Source organism: Nelumbo nucifera, chromosome 4 (assembly GCF_055504915.1).
Source record: "Nelumbo nucifera cultivar China Antique chromosome 4, China Antique-T2T, whole genome shotgun sequence".
NCBI classification, from domain to species: Eukaryota; Viridiplantae; Streptophyta; class Magnoliopsida; order Proteales; family Nelumbonaceae; genus Nelumbo; species Nelumbo nucifera.
This window is the reverse complement of record NC_142652.1, coordinates 28,662,539-28,679,543: the sequence shown is the minus strand read 5'-3', so window position 1 is coordinate 28,679,543 and position 17,005 is coordinate 28,662,539. Positions and strand designations below refer to the sequence as shown.

At 40.1% G+C, this 17,005-nt stretch overlaps 1 protein-coding gene across 1 annotated transcript in view; it reads left to right on the top strand.

Annotated features, from left to right (window-relative positions):
* The first annotated feature begins 261 nt into the window (after positions 1 to 261).
* The window catches only part of LOC104613297 (HEAT repeat-containing protein), a 41,043-nt gene continuing 24,299 nt past the window's right edge, over positions 262 to 17,005 (top strand). Inside the window, 2 exon segments of the mRNA XM_088903299.1 lie at positions 262 to 686; positions 2,426 to 2,575. Coding sequence (XP_088759425.1) covers positions 488 to 686; positions 2,426 to 2,575 — 349 coding nt within the window. The 5' untranslated portion in view covers positions 262 to 487.

Genomic DNA, 17,005 nt, shown 5'->3' with positions numbered 1-17,005 from the left:
AAATTTATGGTCACATGATAGATCAGGACCGTTCATTTTAAATCTAATCTTCTGAAATCTGAATAGGTCAGCTGTTTGGGCCAGATCCAAGTCCTGAGTCTTCTTTAAATTGAGAGGAGGGATTATATAATCCTTCACCTTTCACGCCGACAGTTTGGATCTGCCACGTGGCTATCCTGTGTCTACGTTGGATCACGGTGACTTACCTACGGGCTACGGGTGACACTCTCATTTTTCTTCCGCTTTACGCTCTCACCTTGTGTCATTACGAGAAATCATTTTCTTTTCTCTTATGCCTCTTGTCTATCACCGTCGCTAATCAAAGTCAGCTAACAAAGTAGCAAGAACGAGAAGAAGCCTCTCCTCAATTTCTCTGCCGTCTCTCTCTGTGTTCACGCCTTCACGCACATTGATAAAGCTTCGTGTGGTTGAAGAAGAGCTATATCAATCGAGTATGCGCAGATCTGACTCTGGACAATTTTGAACGATGGACGTCGATAAATCATCTCTCTGCAACTGCGTTGTCAATTTTCTCCTCGAAGAGAACTACTTACTCACTGCATTTGAGCTGCTTCACGAGCTCCTCGATGACGGCCGGGACGCCCAGGCTATCAGGCTTAAGGAGTTCTTCTCTGATACTTCTCAGTTCCCGCCAGATCAGATCTCCCGCTTCAACACTCTCCGAGGTAGAATTTCCTCTCCCTCTTCGATCTTACTTTTCCTTCTCTTAAAGCTGATCCGAATCTAATTCGTTTTCAATAGTCTCTGAAGCCATTTTCAAAGGTTTTATTGCTTGACTGTTTGTCGATTTCTTTAAGATTTCAATTCTAGGTGTTTGTTTTATTCAAACTTAGTAACTCAACTTTTTGTTTTTTCTTGCTCTTTTTCGTTGATTATTGAAAATTGAACTCTGTCGAATGAGATCTTACTAAATTTTCCACATTGATCGGCTGTGTTATATGATGATTAATTAGTCTGTGTATCTAGAAGGATGCATGATTTAGTGCATTCTAATCGCAACATTAGCATGCACTATGCTGTGATTAGGGTGGGAATTGGGGGAAATTTGGTCCATTAGTTTTGGTGATATAATGGTCTGAAATTGAAATGTGATGACAGTTCTCTTTATTTGCTCAGCTGCAGATATGCTCAAAATTGATAAATGTGCCACATTGAAGTAATCAGTTACATTAGGATTATGAAACCTTATTAGATTTATAATGTCTTCGTTTATTGTCATAGCTTCAGTTATATTTCAGTTTAGCCTACTGCTCTAGGGGATGATTGGATCAGTCAAATCTAATATGCAGGAAATACAAGGTTAATAAATTGAAACTTGAATTATAGTTGAAGAGGATGGACGCCCAACGATGGCTGGACATTTTGGAACTGCTTAGTTTTCCCGTATGGCACATATACTATGTGGATACTTTCAGATTATGAGTTTGTTGTTTCTGATTGTTCTATCTTTTGAGAACCAATGATCTCCTTACTTTTGTGGGATTAGCCACATAAAATGGAATGCTATATAGACAAGATACTTTATGTTAAAAATGAGAAGCAATGGTATGGTATCATTTTACCATATTAATGTCCTGAATTAATGATAACAGACATAATGTCCTAAATTTTGAGGAAATTAATTTATTTGCGTTTGCTTTGTCAATTTTGGTATCTATATCCATATATTGGCATTTTAGGTTCCAATTATGCTCTTTTTTATTTGTTTAAGTACTTGCTAACACTTTGTTTTACTCATCAAAAAAGAGTCACCTCAGCAGGATATCTTTCTGCTTCAGGATACTACAAAACTATCTTTAACATTACATGAGAGAGAAAAAAATAACTTTCTTTTTTCTGATCAGCCATGGACCAAAGAAGTTCTATGAATATAGAACGGAAGTGGAATAACAGAAGAAAATGATCTTAATGTATCAAGTGAAAAATGCAGAGTGCCTTGTTAGCAAGTCACTCAATTCCTACTTACAACACTTTTGTCTTGTTTATTTGTTTTCCTGAATGATTATTAACATCTACATGTATCCATACTTATCCATCATTATATATACTTTTTTCTGTTACCTATACAACACATCGTGGACTCTCATTAATTCTATAGGCTAATGGTTTATGTCTCATTTTTACTGCATGCACCTATATTTTATAAACTGTTGATACATATGGGAAAATAAATATCTCCAAGAGGAGCTCTATCTGTCCACCATGTGGCTAGATTTTGAAAGGATTGTAGATTGTGAAATCTAGATCACCTAATCATGGTCCTAGGGACCAGCTTAGAGTTACTCATTTTCTTATATATAAGCTCCTCAATGTTCAACTAATTGGGTATTATTCCTGCTTTTTTCCCTTATGTCCATCAGACTTGGATTTATAAGCAAAATAATTTTTTTTTTCATGGAAACAGTTGCCGATCCTCAGTGTTTACTGGAAGAGAAAGAAACTATTGAAGAAAAATTGGCAGTCAGTGAATATGAACTCCGTTTAGCCCAAGAAGATATTTCGAAACTTAAGGAAGAATTACAAAAGAGAAATGAATGCTCTGTAGAAGTCAATGGTATGATTTCCCTTTTGCTGCCATCTAAGGGACAGTGATGTGTACCTTTTTGTGCATTTTGTTTACCTGTCTTAGGGGTCATTTGGTAGTGGCTGTAGTGTCTGAACAGAATGATTTATTGTTTTATCCACCAGTGGATAAAATAATTATATAATAACATGTTTGAGGTATAGCAATTAATCCAACTTGAGCTTCAGCCCAAAGGAGCTTGCAACTTACTTAAATAACAAAGCAATAAGTCATTTCAGCTCAGCCACTTCAGCTGTTATCAAACTGCTCCTTTGTCATGTCAATTTCTATTTAGTGATTCATTATGTAAAATGAATTTTCTTAAATAGAACGTAACATGATTTTTTTAGTACTGATTAATATTGTTTTAATGATACTTGCAATGAGTTCACATTGGCTCCCCACATAGCACACCTACATGTGCTCCACAGCACATCCCAATCATGTGGGGCGTGCTCTGTAGGGAGCCAATGTGAATTTGCTTGCAACCTCTTCTGGACTTGTGGTTCTTGTGATCATAGTTTTGGACAAGAGCGAAAATGGGACAAAACTTCCTACAATAGCTTATGCATGCTTACTATGAGCATGAAGTTATTCAGTAGTTGATATTGAAACTAAGGATTTATTTTTATCTTCTAAAATTGCATTTGAAACAACATTTGGTATAAAGACATTTTCGTGATCAGTATTTAACTTTTCTGGTCGGTGGTAAAAAGGCATTTTTTTCTTGTTTTTGTTGTGTTCTGATAAATCAACAAGTCCAAGGTTCCCATTTCATTATAATTGTACCATCAGTAGTATGGTTGTTCATTTTCTTCCTTTTTATTACTTTTTGCACCTATCTATTAGTCATTCGTGATATATATTTTTTGAAAGGTAAAGTAATAATTTTCTTGAATCAGAAAATAACTCAGTACAACAAGAGAGCCAGCCACAAGTAGCTGCTCAGATTTTAGGACAAGCTACAGATCCCAGATCGAAGTGGACTTAACTAATACAGGAACATATAGTTCTTTAAAATCAGGTGTAACAGCCACCCAAGAAATCAGCTTGCTGACCGGCTGCTGTACTATCTCCTCCATGCTCTTAGCTTTGTTGCTGAAGATTCTTCTATTCCTTTCAGACCAAACTGCCCACATCACTGCCGCAGGAATAGTTCTCCAAATTAACCTCCCTTTTTTCTTCAAACCTTGGAGATTCCAGCAAAGCATCAGATCTTTAACTGACTTTGGCATCACCCAATTAAGACCAGCTGCTCCAATGAAATGATACCAGACTTTTGAGGAGATAGGACAATGTAAGCACAGATGGTCGGTGGACTCGGGCAACAAAGCACACAACCCACACATCAGAGAAGGGAGCTGAATGCCCCTTCTGTCCAGGTTGAGTCTTGAGAGACATTTGTTCAGCACCATAGTCCAAACAAGGAATACAGACTTCGAGGGAGCACAGGACTTCCATACTTGCTGGTAGGGGAATTTAGTACTACCCATACTACTAAGCTTCAAGGTCAGGGATTTGACTGAGAAGCAGCCATCCTTACTCCAGGACCAACTCCACTCGTCTTCACCTACAATGTCTATCGCTTGCTCCTGTAAAATTTGCAGAAGTTGCATCACACCTTCTATTTCCGAATCAAATAAATCTCTTCGGAATTGAGGATTCCAGATCACTGAGTTGTTAGAAATCACATAGGACTCTGCCACTGAAATTTCTTGATTAACTGCACATTGAAACAGAAGGGGAAACGCCTCAGCTAAAGGTCTGTCCATGCACTAGGGATCTTTCCAGAATTTCAGCCTATTTCCACTTCCCACTTTAAGTCTCACTCCCTCATGCATCATAGGAAAAGATTTTAGAATCCCTTTCCAAACCGAACAACCCCATGTTGTGTATGGATCCTGAGATTCCCAATTACCCCGATCCACACCAAATTCTGTTGCAATTAAGATCCTCCACCAAGAGGATCTTTCTGTTGCAAAACTCCAACACCATTTACTTAATAAAGCCAAATTTACCACCTATAGTCTTCTAAGACCTAATCCACCCTCTGCCTTAGGAAGACAAACTTGATCCCAATTCACAAGGTGCATCTTCTTCTCTTCTTCCCACCCTCTCTAGAGAAAATCTCTCTGCATCTTCTCAAGCTTCTTTGCAATTTTGAATGGCATAGGAAACATGGACATGAAGTAGGTAGGGAGGTTGGCAAGGGTACTCTTGATAAGGACCACTCTCCCTCCTATAGACAAATATTTTGCCTTCCATAATGCCAATTTTTTCTCCACTCTCTCAATTACTAGATCCCATAAAGAAGAAGAAAAACATTTGGCACCTAGTGGGAGGCCAAGGTATTTACCTGGCAAGTTCCACCTGGCAGGCCATCACTCTAGCAAAAGAATCCATATTAGGAACAAGGCCCACCGGGGTTATCTTACTTTTATGAAGGTTAACTTTTAGGCCTGAAACAACTTCAAACCAACAAAGAATACCAAGTAGAACATCCACCTGGTCAAAAGAGGCATCAAGGAAACAGAGAGTGTCATCAGCAAACTGCAATAGATTAACTTTTTCCGCTTCCGGAGCAATTGCAAAACCATCCCACAAGCCATTTGCTGCCGCCTTTAAAGAGAATTGGGTCAGGATTTCTGATATACAGATAAAGAGCAGCGGAGATAGTGGGTCCCCCTGTCTAAGATCCCTCGTACTATCAGAAAACTCTACTGACTGCCCATTAATCAGCACCGAGAATTTGGGAGAAGAAACACAAACTTTTATCCAATTTCTCCATTTCTGACCAAAGCTCATTTTCTCTAGAACCTGATCCAGACACCTCCAGTTAACATGGTCATATGCTTTTTCAATATCCAGCTTTACAATCAGCTCTGGGGAACCCTCCCTTAATGTTGAGTCAATAAGCTCATTTGCAATCAAGACAGAATCCAGCATTTGTCTCCCTGGCACAAAAGCAAACTGATTATTAGAAATAGCACTGCTTAGCACCTGCTTCATTCTCTCTTCTAACACCTTTCCGAGAATCTTGTAGAAGCTATTTAGAAGGCTGATGGGCCTAAAGTCCCTGATGTTTGTGGCCCCTTCCACTTTAGGGACTAAGGAGATGAAGGTAGCATTAAGACTTCTGTGTAAAGAAGCATTTCTGTGAAAATCTTGAAACACCTTTAACAGATCAGACTTAATGAAATTCCCAACATTTAATATAAAACAAATTAGACAAACCATCCGGCCCAGGAGATTTGTCCCCTTCTAGATTCCAGATTGCTGATTTGATTTCTTCTTCTGAAAAAGGTCTCTCAAGGAACATCTTCTGCTCTGAACTCAGCTTCTTGAAGGGTAAATCTAGAGGAAAAGGTCTCTTGTCCCATTTTTCTTTATATAGATTTTTGTAGAAAGCTGTAGCTACTGACTTGATTTCAACTACTGAATCCCCTACTTTATCCTCCCATTCCAGCTTTCTAATTGAAGACACTCTCATACGGGCATTGGCCATTTTGTGAAAGAAATGGGAATTTCTATCACCTAGCCTTAGCCAGGTTATCTTAGCTCTCTGTCTCCATTTAATCTCTTCTTTCACCATCACCTTATCAAATTTAGTTTTGGCCTGAATTCTCCTCAATCTCAATTCTTCCGAAATTAGACCTCCCTCTTCTTCCTTATCAATTTCTGAAATTATTTTCAAGTAGTTATTTTTCTCCGCTTCAAAATCTGCACCTTGTTCTGCCTTCCGGTTCTTGACCTTATCCTTAATTGCTCCCAACTTCTTCGCAAGGACAAATGAGCTAGTACCCTCCACCCAGAAATCATTCCACACTGATTCTAGCAAAGATAAAAAACCAACTTATTCAAACCAAGAGTTCTCAAATTTGAAAGGAGTCTTTACCTTTTCCCTATTCCTACAAATAAGCTGAATTGGAGTGTGATCTGAAACTGGTCTAGGGAGGGCCAGCTGTTTAAAATCCGGGTAAATTTCCTCCCAATTTGACGAAACAAGAAATCCGTCCAGCCTAACTAGTGAGGGAATTTCTTGATTATTTGCCCAGGTAAACTGAGCTCCTATTAAAGGAAGATTCAGCAGCTCAAAATTATTAATAAATTCAGCAAACAAACTCATCTCCCTGGATCTTCTATTTCTTGAATTCCTTTCCTCTGAAGAAAGAGTAGCATTGGAATCACCACCTATTACCCACGGACACACTAAAGAGCCTCTCATATCAGCCAATTCTGCCCAGAAATTTGTGTGCAACCCAGCAACTGAAGGTCCATAGACATTGATTATCTGGAATTGCTTCCCATCCACAGATTCCAGAACTACTGAAATTGAAAATTGCCCAACTTTAAAGGAAATCAGATTACAAATCAGAGGATTCCAGAGAGTCAATAAGCCCCCCGCAGTACCCCTAGCTGCTTTTGCCTTCCATCTTACTTGGCCCTCCCCCACACACTCCTCACTACTTCTGCCTCTGCCACTTCCAATTTAATTTCTTGCAGTAGCACTATTTGTGACTTCGATCTTTTAATTGCAGTGCTCCTTGAAGATCCCCCACTACTCCCCGCCTTATCATTTAGCCCCCAAGTCAATCTCAGCAATTCTCTGTTTCTTTTTGACTGCTCCCCCCTCTTTTCCTTGCCGCCAGTTTGCCTCTTTCAACCAGAACCCTTTGCTCTACTTCTTCGAGATATTTTACCGAAGTGCGGAGAAGGAACTGCATTGGTATTGTAGGAGTGACAAATTTGAAAAGTTCCTAACATATGGAGTGGTCTTCTTTTTTTTTTGAAGAGTAATGAGAGAAATTCTTTTTTAGAAATTAAAACAGGTACAATCTGATCAGGTATCAAGATGACACCTCAAGACAACAATGCATCAGAACATCAGTCTGGACTGAAGTGATTCACATTACAAGCTTGAATATCAAGAATGTCCCAAAAGTTCTCTGCAAAGTCTGAAGTACTAATTTGTTCAAATTTTTGAAGGGAGAGAACCCAACTTGTGATAGGTTTGAGCCACAATCACTTCAATACTTCTTTCTTTTGCTTCAAAGAGCCTTCTGTTCCTTTCCCACCACAGAGATCAGCACACTGCAAAAGGGATGCAGATCCAAATGATTTTAACTTTCTTGCTTCCTCTGAATTTTCAACAAACAGAGAAAATCTCTGCTGTTGAGGATGGGTGGAAAATGGGGATCCCAAATGGAAAGGAGTAGAATCTCCAAATGAAGTTTGCTAAATTGCAAGAGTAGAACAGGTAAAAAGCAGTTTCCTCTTCGGACTTACACAAATGGCATAGCAAGCTATACTGAAGAACATTGTCCAATCCAATCATCCAAGCAAAAGTTTCAATTCTCGGGGGTACTAGATTTCCTCAAATTCCACTTATTTGATCACTGATCACATCTTCCTTACTGAGAGCCATGTAGAAGGACTTCACCGTGAACTTTCCATTTATGTACTCCTTCCACCACAACATAGTTTTCAAGGCGCCAAGGCGAGGCTAGGCGACAAGGGGTGTCACCTAGGCGATGGTTTCTTTTTATGTTAAAAATATAGATCCTAGGGTAGTTCCCTAGGTACCATAACCATATTTCTTTAATAATTATTCATGATTTTCATAAGAAAGTATAAATTTCATATTAAAGTATAGAAAATCAACATATTCATGATAAGAAAAGGAATAAGGAAAATAAAATTCAAAAATATAGGGGCTGAACCCTTATTTTTGTTATAGGAAAAGAAGAAAATAAAAAGTATTGGTAGAAGAAGAAGAAGAAGAAGAAGAAGAAGAAGAAGAAGAAGAAGAAGAATATATCGAAGAGGAAAATGTGCTGATTAGATAAAATTTTAAGTTCTTCCTTATTGGTTCAGGTTTTTAAGTCTTTGAGGGTTCAATACAGCATTTAGCAATGTTTGTGTTGATTAAAACCTAATAAATAAGAAAATAATAAAAAGAAATTAGTATATAAAAACACAAAATGATTATTTTAGTTTAATAATGTCTATTTTATAATTATAATCTCAAAAAAGAATGAATAAAAAAGTATTTTATAGTAGGAAGTAGAAAACTGCTTGGCGATTAGGCGAGGCGAGCTTCAAAGGGCGCCTTGTCGCCTAGGCGCCCGCCTAGGCGTCGACTTGACAACTATGCACCAAAAATCATCTTCATTGGTTGTAGAGATTCTGGTTTGTTTTAGCTTGCCTAGCAAAAGGATGCATTCCTCCACCTCTTGATCAAGCAGGGGTCTTCTGAACCTAGGACTCCAAACCACCTGCTCACTTATGATTACATAGCAGGCCATCGAAACCTGATGATCAGCCGACCTATACAGCCTTGGACTGTTGAAATAATTTAGTTATTTGTGTTAGGGTCTGTTTGGCTAGTTAAAGCCTTTTTTATTTTCTGTTATTGTACTCACAGCAGGGGCACAAAAGTCTTTTCCCTTCTTATTTCTGCTGCCCTATATAATATAATAGAAGCTGGTGTCGCCAGTACTGTTCCATTGCTCCAAACCTTTTCTTCTTCCTTTCTTTCTTCTTCTCTTCTCTCTTCTTCCCTTCTCTTCTCTACTTCCTCATATTTCAATCGGATTTATTGCCAAGATGGTATCAGAGCAAGGCTGTTGAATCTGGGCGACCAAGTTTTCTCTTCAAGTTGCTGAATCTGGGCGGAATAGAGGATTGAATCTGGGCTGATCAAATCTGATCTGCAACTGGTACAACCCTAAAGTTTTCTTTCTTCTTTTATTTCTTTCCTTGGTCGTGTACCAAGTGGAGAACAAATGAATCCAAACCACTGAATGTCGGCAGACTTTTGTGAGGGTTATACCTCTTTTATTTGTTGGATTGTGTGATCTTGTACCTGTGAAAAGGTGACTGTAGGTCACAAATGACCTGTTTTCTCTGCTCGTTAGTCTGATTTCATGTGTGTTAGGATCTCTCTTATTGATTAATGCTGTGGTGGAACTTACTAGAAAACCAGTAGGCTGGGACTGTTCTTCATGCAGATCTGAAAATCAGTCTCATCATAGTTCTTCTTTGGAAATTGGTGCTGTTTTTTCGTGCTCAGATTAAGCCCAGAACTGAATTGTTGTGTGTGGAGCTTTTGTCGATATAAGGAGGGATCCTAAGTTGAGAGTTTAGATAAAAAAAACTTTGTGTTTACAATGTCGTCTGAGAATTCTGCTACTTCAGAGATTTTAGGGAGCCACAATGGAGTGAGTGGGGGAATGGATATGAATTTCCCCATGGCTGTTATTCCCTTTGATGGTCTGAACTACCTTGAGTGGTCTAGGGGAATAAAACTCTACATCACTGCTAGGGGGAAAATAGGATACATCAATGGGAGAGTGAAGGAACCGAAGAACGGAAGTGCTGAATATGATAGGTGGAACCAAGAGAATAGTATGGTGATGTCATGGCTCTTGGTTTCCATGCTGCCACAGGTAAGGAACACTTTTATGTGGGCTGAAACTGCTTGTGTGATATGGGAACAAGCAAAGTCCACATATTCAGAGCAGAGACACTATGCCAAGATATACCAACTGAAGTTGAATCCTCTACTTGCAAGCAGGGGGAGAGGAGTCTCTCGATGTACTATTCTGATTTGACATCGATATGAAAAGAACTTGATCACTACCAGAATGTGAATTGGAAGTGTGATGAAGATGCAAAGGCGTATAAGTCACTTGTATCTCAGCAACGGGTCTTTGCCTTCCTCCTAGGGCTGAATCCTTCATATGAGTCCATCAAGGTGCAGATCTTGGGTAGTAAAGACTTGCCATCAGTTCAGGAGGTGTATGCCTTAGTGCAGTCAGAAGAGAGTAGAAGAAGTGTGATGAATTGTGTAGAGGGGGAGTTAGTTGCCCTAGCTGTCCGAGAAAATTCAGATACAAATGTCGGAGGTGCTTTTAAGAAAGGTGACTCTTAGTAGAGAACAGATGATAAGAGTAAACTTTGGTGCACTCACTGCTAGAAGACAAGGTACACTAGAGATACATGTTGGGATCTCCATGGAAAACCTAAATGGGCACAGGATTTGGGTAAGAAGTCAACACCTGATCAGGGCAAGAAACCAAGTCAGCAGAATCAGAAAAAGTATAACTCAGCTCATATGGCATCTCTAGAGACTAGTCCATTGGTAACTCAGGAGAGGCATCCCAGTTCTGACCCTAAGGAAGAAATTATCAACTCCTTTCGTGACCATTTGGAATTGTATGGTAGGACTCTCCGCCAGATGGATTCTGGTCGTACTCCCTCTACCTTTTTCGCGTCTACATCAGGTAACGCTGCCACTGCCTTCCATGTGTCATCTCATACCACTGATTCTCCTTGGGTTATTGACTCCGGAGCCTCAAACCACATGACCGGTAAGTCAAATTTATTTCAAACATATAACCTTTTCTCTGGGAGAGATAAGGTGAGACTAGCTGATGGTTCTTTCTCTACCATAGCTGGCCAAGGTACCATACCTCTCCCACTCGGCCTTACCCTTTCTAATGTACTGCATGTTCCGAAATTACCTATAAATTTGCTGTCCATCAATAGTATAACTCACTCCTTGAACTGTTCAGTCACTTTCTTTCGGTCTTCATGTGTGTTTTAGGATTTGGCCTCAGGGAAGACGATTGGTAGAGGAAGCATGGTGGATGGTCTCTACGTGTTGGAGAATAAAGCTGGTCTTGTGGCTACAGAGTCCATGAGTTTGTCCAGTGAGAGTCAAGCCTATTTATGGCACAGTCGTCTTGGCCATCTTTCTTTTGAGTCATTAAAAGTTATGTTCCCAAATTTGTTTGAGTCCTTGTCAACGAGTCAGTTACAGTGTCAGACATGTCAATTGAGTAAATATTGTAGAAGTTCTTTTCCTTCGAGAAATAAAAGATCTGAATTTCCATTTCATATTGTTTATTCTGATGTTTGGGGCCCTGTTACTCTACCTACTGAGGCTGGATATAAGTACTTCATTACCTTGATTGATGATTACTCTAGATACACTTGGGTTTACCCTATGCGATCTAGAGATGAAGTGCCAAAAATTGTGAAAGACTTTCAACGCATGGTGTTCACTCAGTTCCAAACTGAAATCCATATCTTCCAGTCAGATGATGCGAAGGAATACTTCCATAGTGATCTCATGGAGTTTTTTGCTTCGAGTGGGTCACTTCAACGAAGCTCTTGTGCTAGGACACCCCAACAAAACAGTATTGCTAAAAGAAAGAACCGTCATCTTCTCGAAGTAGCTCATGGCTTATTAATTCATATGAATGTGCCAAAAAGTTTTTGGATGGATGTAGTTTTGTGTGCTACATACATCATCAACCGTACGCCATCTCGGTTACTAGAGTATAAGGCCCCACATTAGCTTCTGTTTCCTACAGCTCTGTTGTCCACCATTCTGATGCGTGTTTTTGGGTGTCGTTGCTTTGTCCATAACTTGTCCCCTACTCGAGGTAAGCTTGATCCTCGGACTATTCCTTGTGTTTTACTTGGTTACCCTTTATCTCAAAAGGGGTATCGTTGCTATGATTCTACCTCTCGCAAGTACTATGTCTCCATTGATGTATCCTTCTTCGAGAATTAACCTTTCTTTTTGATTTCTCCTCAGGGGGAGAGTAGGGTTGAGGAGAAACAGGCGGCTCAAAGTCAACTACCTCCTTTACCTGATCCTCCTCCATTCCGTATCTTTCATCATCGCCATAAAAGCCAGTAGAGTTCAAGAGCTGTGGAACCTGACACTATGCAACCAACATCATCGGATTCGCTAGAGGCAGATCCTTCTCATCAGCCAGGTACACTTGCTCCTATTGATATGCCTGTTCCTCTCAATGTTGATTCCCCTGTCATCAATGATCTTGATGTTCCTATTGCTAAGAGAAAGGGTGTTAGATCTTGTACCACTAATCATCCTATCTCTAATTTTGTGTCCTATGATCACATTTCACTTTCATTCTGTGCATTCCTCTCTTCTGTGGACAGTGCCCCTGTTCCTAAGAATGTGGTAGAAGCTTTATCTAAACCTGAATGGACAGATGCAATGTAGGAAGAAATTGATGCATTACACAAAAATGGCACTTGGGAGTTGGTGGATCTTCCTGAAGGGAAGGAACCAGTGGGTGTTCATAGTGAAACACAAGGCTGATGGAACTGTTGAAAGGTACAAGGGTAGACTGGTAGCAAGAGGCTTTACACAGGTATATGGAGTGGACTATGCAGCGACTTTTGCTCCAGTAGCCAAGATGAACTCTATTAGGATTCTTCTTTCATTGGTAGCAAATCTTGATTGGGAACTTCACCAATTGGACATCAAAAATGCTTTCTTGAATGGTGACTTGGATGAGGAAGTGTACATGATCCAACCTCCAGGTTTTTGTGCTAAGGGCAGTGAACAAAAAGTGTGTAGGTTAAAAAAATCTTTATATGGGTTGAAACAATCACCTCGGGCTTGGTTTAGTAAGTTCCACTTAGCACTTCAACAGATGGGGTTCAAACAATGCCAGTCAGATCACATTCTATTTGTGAAAAAAGGTGAAGGGAAAATTGCAACTCTAATTGTGTATGTGGATGACATAGTGATCACAAGAGATTGGGAAGCTGAAATACGGAAACTAAAAAAATTCTTAGCCACTCAATTTGAGGTGAAAGATCTGGGCCCCTTACGTTATTTCCTTGGAATTGAAGTTGCCCGCTCTCACAAGGGCATCTTTATTTCCCAACGGAAATATGTACTAGATCTACTAGAAGATACAGGCAAGTTGGGGGTAAAACCAATTGACTCACCAATTGAATCTAATCATTAGCTGGGAGACAGTCAGGGAGAGTTTTTGAAAGATGTGAAGAAGTTCTAGAGACTCGTAGGGAGACTCTTGTATTTGTCTAAGACCAGGCCTGATATTGCTTATGCAGTGGGTGTCCTTAGTCAATTCATGCACAATCCTAGGCCAACTCACTTTGAAGCTGCAGAGAGGATCCTTAGATACCTCAAGAAGTTTCCTGGAGCTGGTTTGTTGTTCCAGAAACATGGACACTTAAAGGTGGAAGTATATACTGATGCTGATCGGGCAGGAGCAGTTGATGACCGAAAGTCTACTAGTGGGTATTGTGCCTTTGTAGGAGGAAACCTGGTCACATGGAGAAGTAAAAAACAAAGTGTGGTGGCTAGATCTAGTGCTGAAGCAGAATATAGAGCGATGTCTCATGGGGTTGCTGAAATCATGTGGATAAGAAATCTGTTAGGTGAACTAGGTTTTGCAGTGAGCAACCCTATGCCACTCTACCGTGACAATAAAGCTGCCATCAATATTGCTGCTAATCCAGTCCTGCATGATAGGACAAAACACATTGAAGTGGACAAGCATTTTATTAGAGAGAAACTTGTAAGTGGATAACTGTGTACTCCATATGTCAGCTCAGAAGAACAACTTGTAGATATGTTCACCAAAGGTCTTCATCATGTGCGGCACAATAATTTGTGTGACAAGTTGGGCATGATTGACATCTATGCTCCAACTTGAGGGGGAGTGTTGAAATAATTTAGTTATTTGTGTTAGGGTCTGTTTGGCTAGTTAAAGCCTTTTTTTATTTTTTGTTATTGTACTCACTTACAGAAGGGGCACAAGAGTCTTTTCCCTTCTTATTTCTGCCGCCCTATATAATATAATAGAAGCTGGCGCCGCCAGTACTGTTCCATTGCTCCAAACCTTTTCTTCTTCCTTTCTTCTTCTCTTCTCTCTTCTCTCTTCTTCCCTTCTCTTCTCTACTTCCTCATATTTCAATCGGATTTATTGCCAAGATGGACAAACCGATAAAGATCACACAACTTCCTATCCTTTTCCAACCCAAACCTCCATAATCATATTTGCTCATAAGAGGTTTATTGAATGTCTTTATCCTTTAGCTCCAACCCCCATAATGCTTTTGGTTTGCACACCTTTTCCCACTTTACTAAATGAGGCTTTCTAGGTCCCTTTGCCCCTCTCCAAAGGAAATCCCTTTGGATCTTTTCTATCTTATTGACTACAACAGTTGGTATTTTCAGCAGTGAGAGGTAGTAGGTAGGTAGACTCGACAACACACTTCTGATGAGGGCAATTCTGTCCCCAAGTGAGAGATATCTTGCTTTCCATTTTTCCAGCCTCATTTTGTTAGACAGTTTTGTATGCCCTTAGCTTCAATCTGATTTGATGTAGTTTTGTTATTTAGTGGAAATAAATAAAGTGCATGTTTGATTCATGTTGTTTGGTTTAATTCTGTGTAAGACCCTAAAACTGGACACTTATAGAGACTTGTGTTAGTTTTAAATGTTTGCAGCCATTGGATAAGTCTGGGGAGATTTATCCTGCCAAGGCTGATACTGGTGTGCCACCAAGTATTGGGATGGCCTGTCTCAGCCACCAGGGTAAGACCCAAGGCACATGCAGTATGGGATTACTTGAATCCTTAAACCGGACCAGATTTCCAGTATTGCCCTGGACCTTGGAGACAGATGGGCAAAACAGGAAAGTTATACTTGACCCCTAGACTCGATTATGACATTTCACTAGCTGTCGGATCGGGCTGTCTTTGATATGCCAATCAGTGAGATCCTTAGATGGGGGTCAAAACCTGGGTATGTTGGGACAGTCTGAGAATTCATCTGAGTGGGTGATCATAGTGACGGGATCAACCCCTTTGTCGGACAAAGGGTAATGATCGGGAAAGGCACTCTCTCTGATGGAAACCAAACTGCCGGCAATTGATTTCAATCGTTGGAATTTTGTTTTGCAAAATTAATATATTTATATATATGTACGGTTTCAAAATGTTTGCAAATGGTTTTAATTCCCGGGATCCATGTGAGTGGAGAGTGCGGCATTGTTCCTTGCAGCTGACGGAGAGGTCCTCTCTTGTCGGGCAGTGCTTGATCATTAAGGGCTGAGAGGTTAAGTGTAAGACCATTTAGGATAGTACCTGATGGGCTAATCTTGCACCTGCCCACAGTCCCTGGGTTTTTATAAGATGGCTTGGCCCAGGGACCACTTAATGTAAGTGTTGGGCCCATAGGGTCCATATGATGGGCTCAGCGGTTTACTGAGTTTTTCAGTGAATTCAGCTGGGCCTTGTATTAAAGGTTGGGCCGAACCCATGTGGCTGGTGTGTAGATCAATGCTTGGGTCCCACGCCATACAAAGAAGCCCAACTGGGCAGTAGATTGAAAAGTAATTAAACACTGAACACTTAATGGGCCAAAAGCCCATTTCGAGGTGGGCTGATATGATCACCCATATGGGGCGAATCTGAGATTAATGTTAGCAAAAGGATAGGGCCTTTAACCTTATCCACTCCAGGAGACCAAATTCAAATTAGATTTGAATCTGGTAACCTCCTGATAAGATCAGGAGTAAGCTAACTTAATCTACAGATAGGATTAAGATTATCCCCTATCCAAATACTGATTTGGATTGGGATAACTCATAATTAGGAGTTTTCTTAATCAAGAAGAAAAGAGGAAAAACAAGTGTGTGGAATCATATCAGATTTCGAACCACTTTTTGGTACACAAGTGATACCTCCTGCGAATTGAGATCAGATCTCAATTGTACTCCAGAGAGAAGAGAAGCAAGTTCAGCCATTTTCGTCCCAGGAGTTCTCCTCCAGCCGCCACCATTCCCTCTTGCAAGATTCGATCTTTGCAGCAAAAGGAAGTCAAGAAATCAGTTCTTGACATCAGTCTTGCAAGAAAGACTGAAAAACTCAGTGTTTAGTATTTCCAGAGGGTTCTTGCGAAGGATCCAGTGTGTAGGACACACCCTGCTGGTTCTGTTCCATCCACAGCTGTGTCATCTTCAGTAGGAACGGATCTTGGTGCATTGTTTGGGCGTGAACACCAATTTTGGGAGATACTGCTTCTCCGGATCAGGTATATTCCTCATTTTTACTTTTTGGTTCAGATCTGGTTCGATTATGGTTCAAGTAAGATCCTTGAATATGGTATTTTAAATTTAGGGAACCATTCTTTTACATTTCCACCCTCTCTATGAGCGGCCTCCACGTGCTTGCTGAACCATATTTGGCCCCAACTGGGAGGTCTAAATAGGAAAAGGGAAGCTCCCCTATTTGGCACTCTAAACCTGCCACAAACATTGACATCTCTTCCTGGCTAATCTCTCCAACTATAATCAGAACACTCTTCTCTAAATTCACTTTCATACCTGTTAGCAACTAAAAATTGGATAGTACTACTCTTAAATTCAACACTTATCCACCTATGCATCTAAAAAGATGAGGGTATCATCTGCAAATTGTAAATGTGAAATGCATAGCCCCTTTGACCCTATACTAAATCCCTCTAACCAACCTTGCTGAACTCCCCTCTTTAACAAGAGATTTATAGCTTCCATAATGTATACAAACAATAAGGGAGACAAAGGGTCCCCTTGTCTC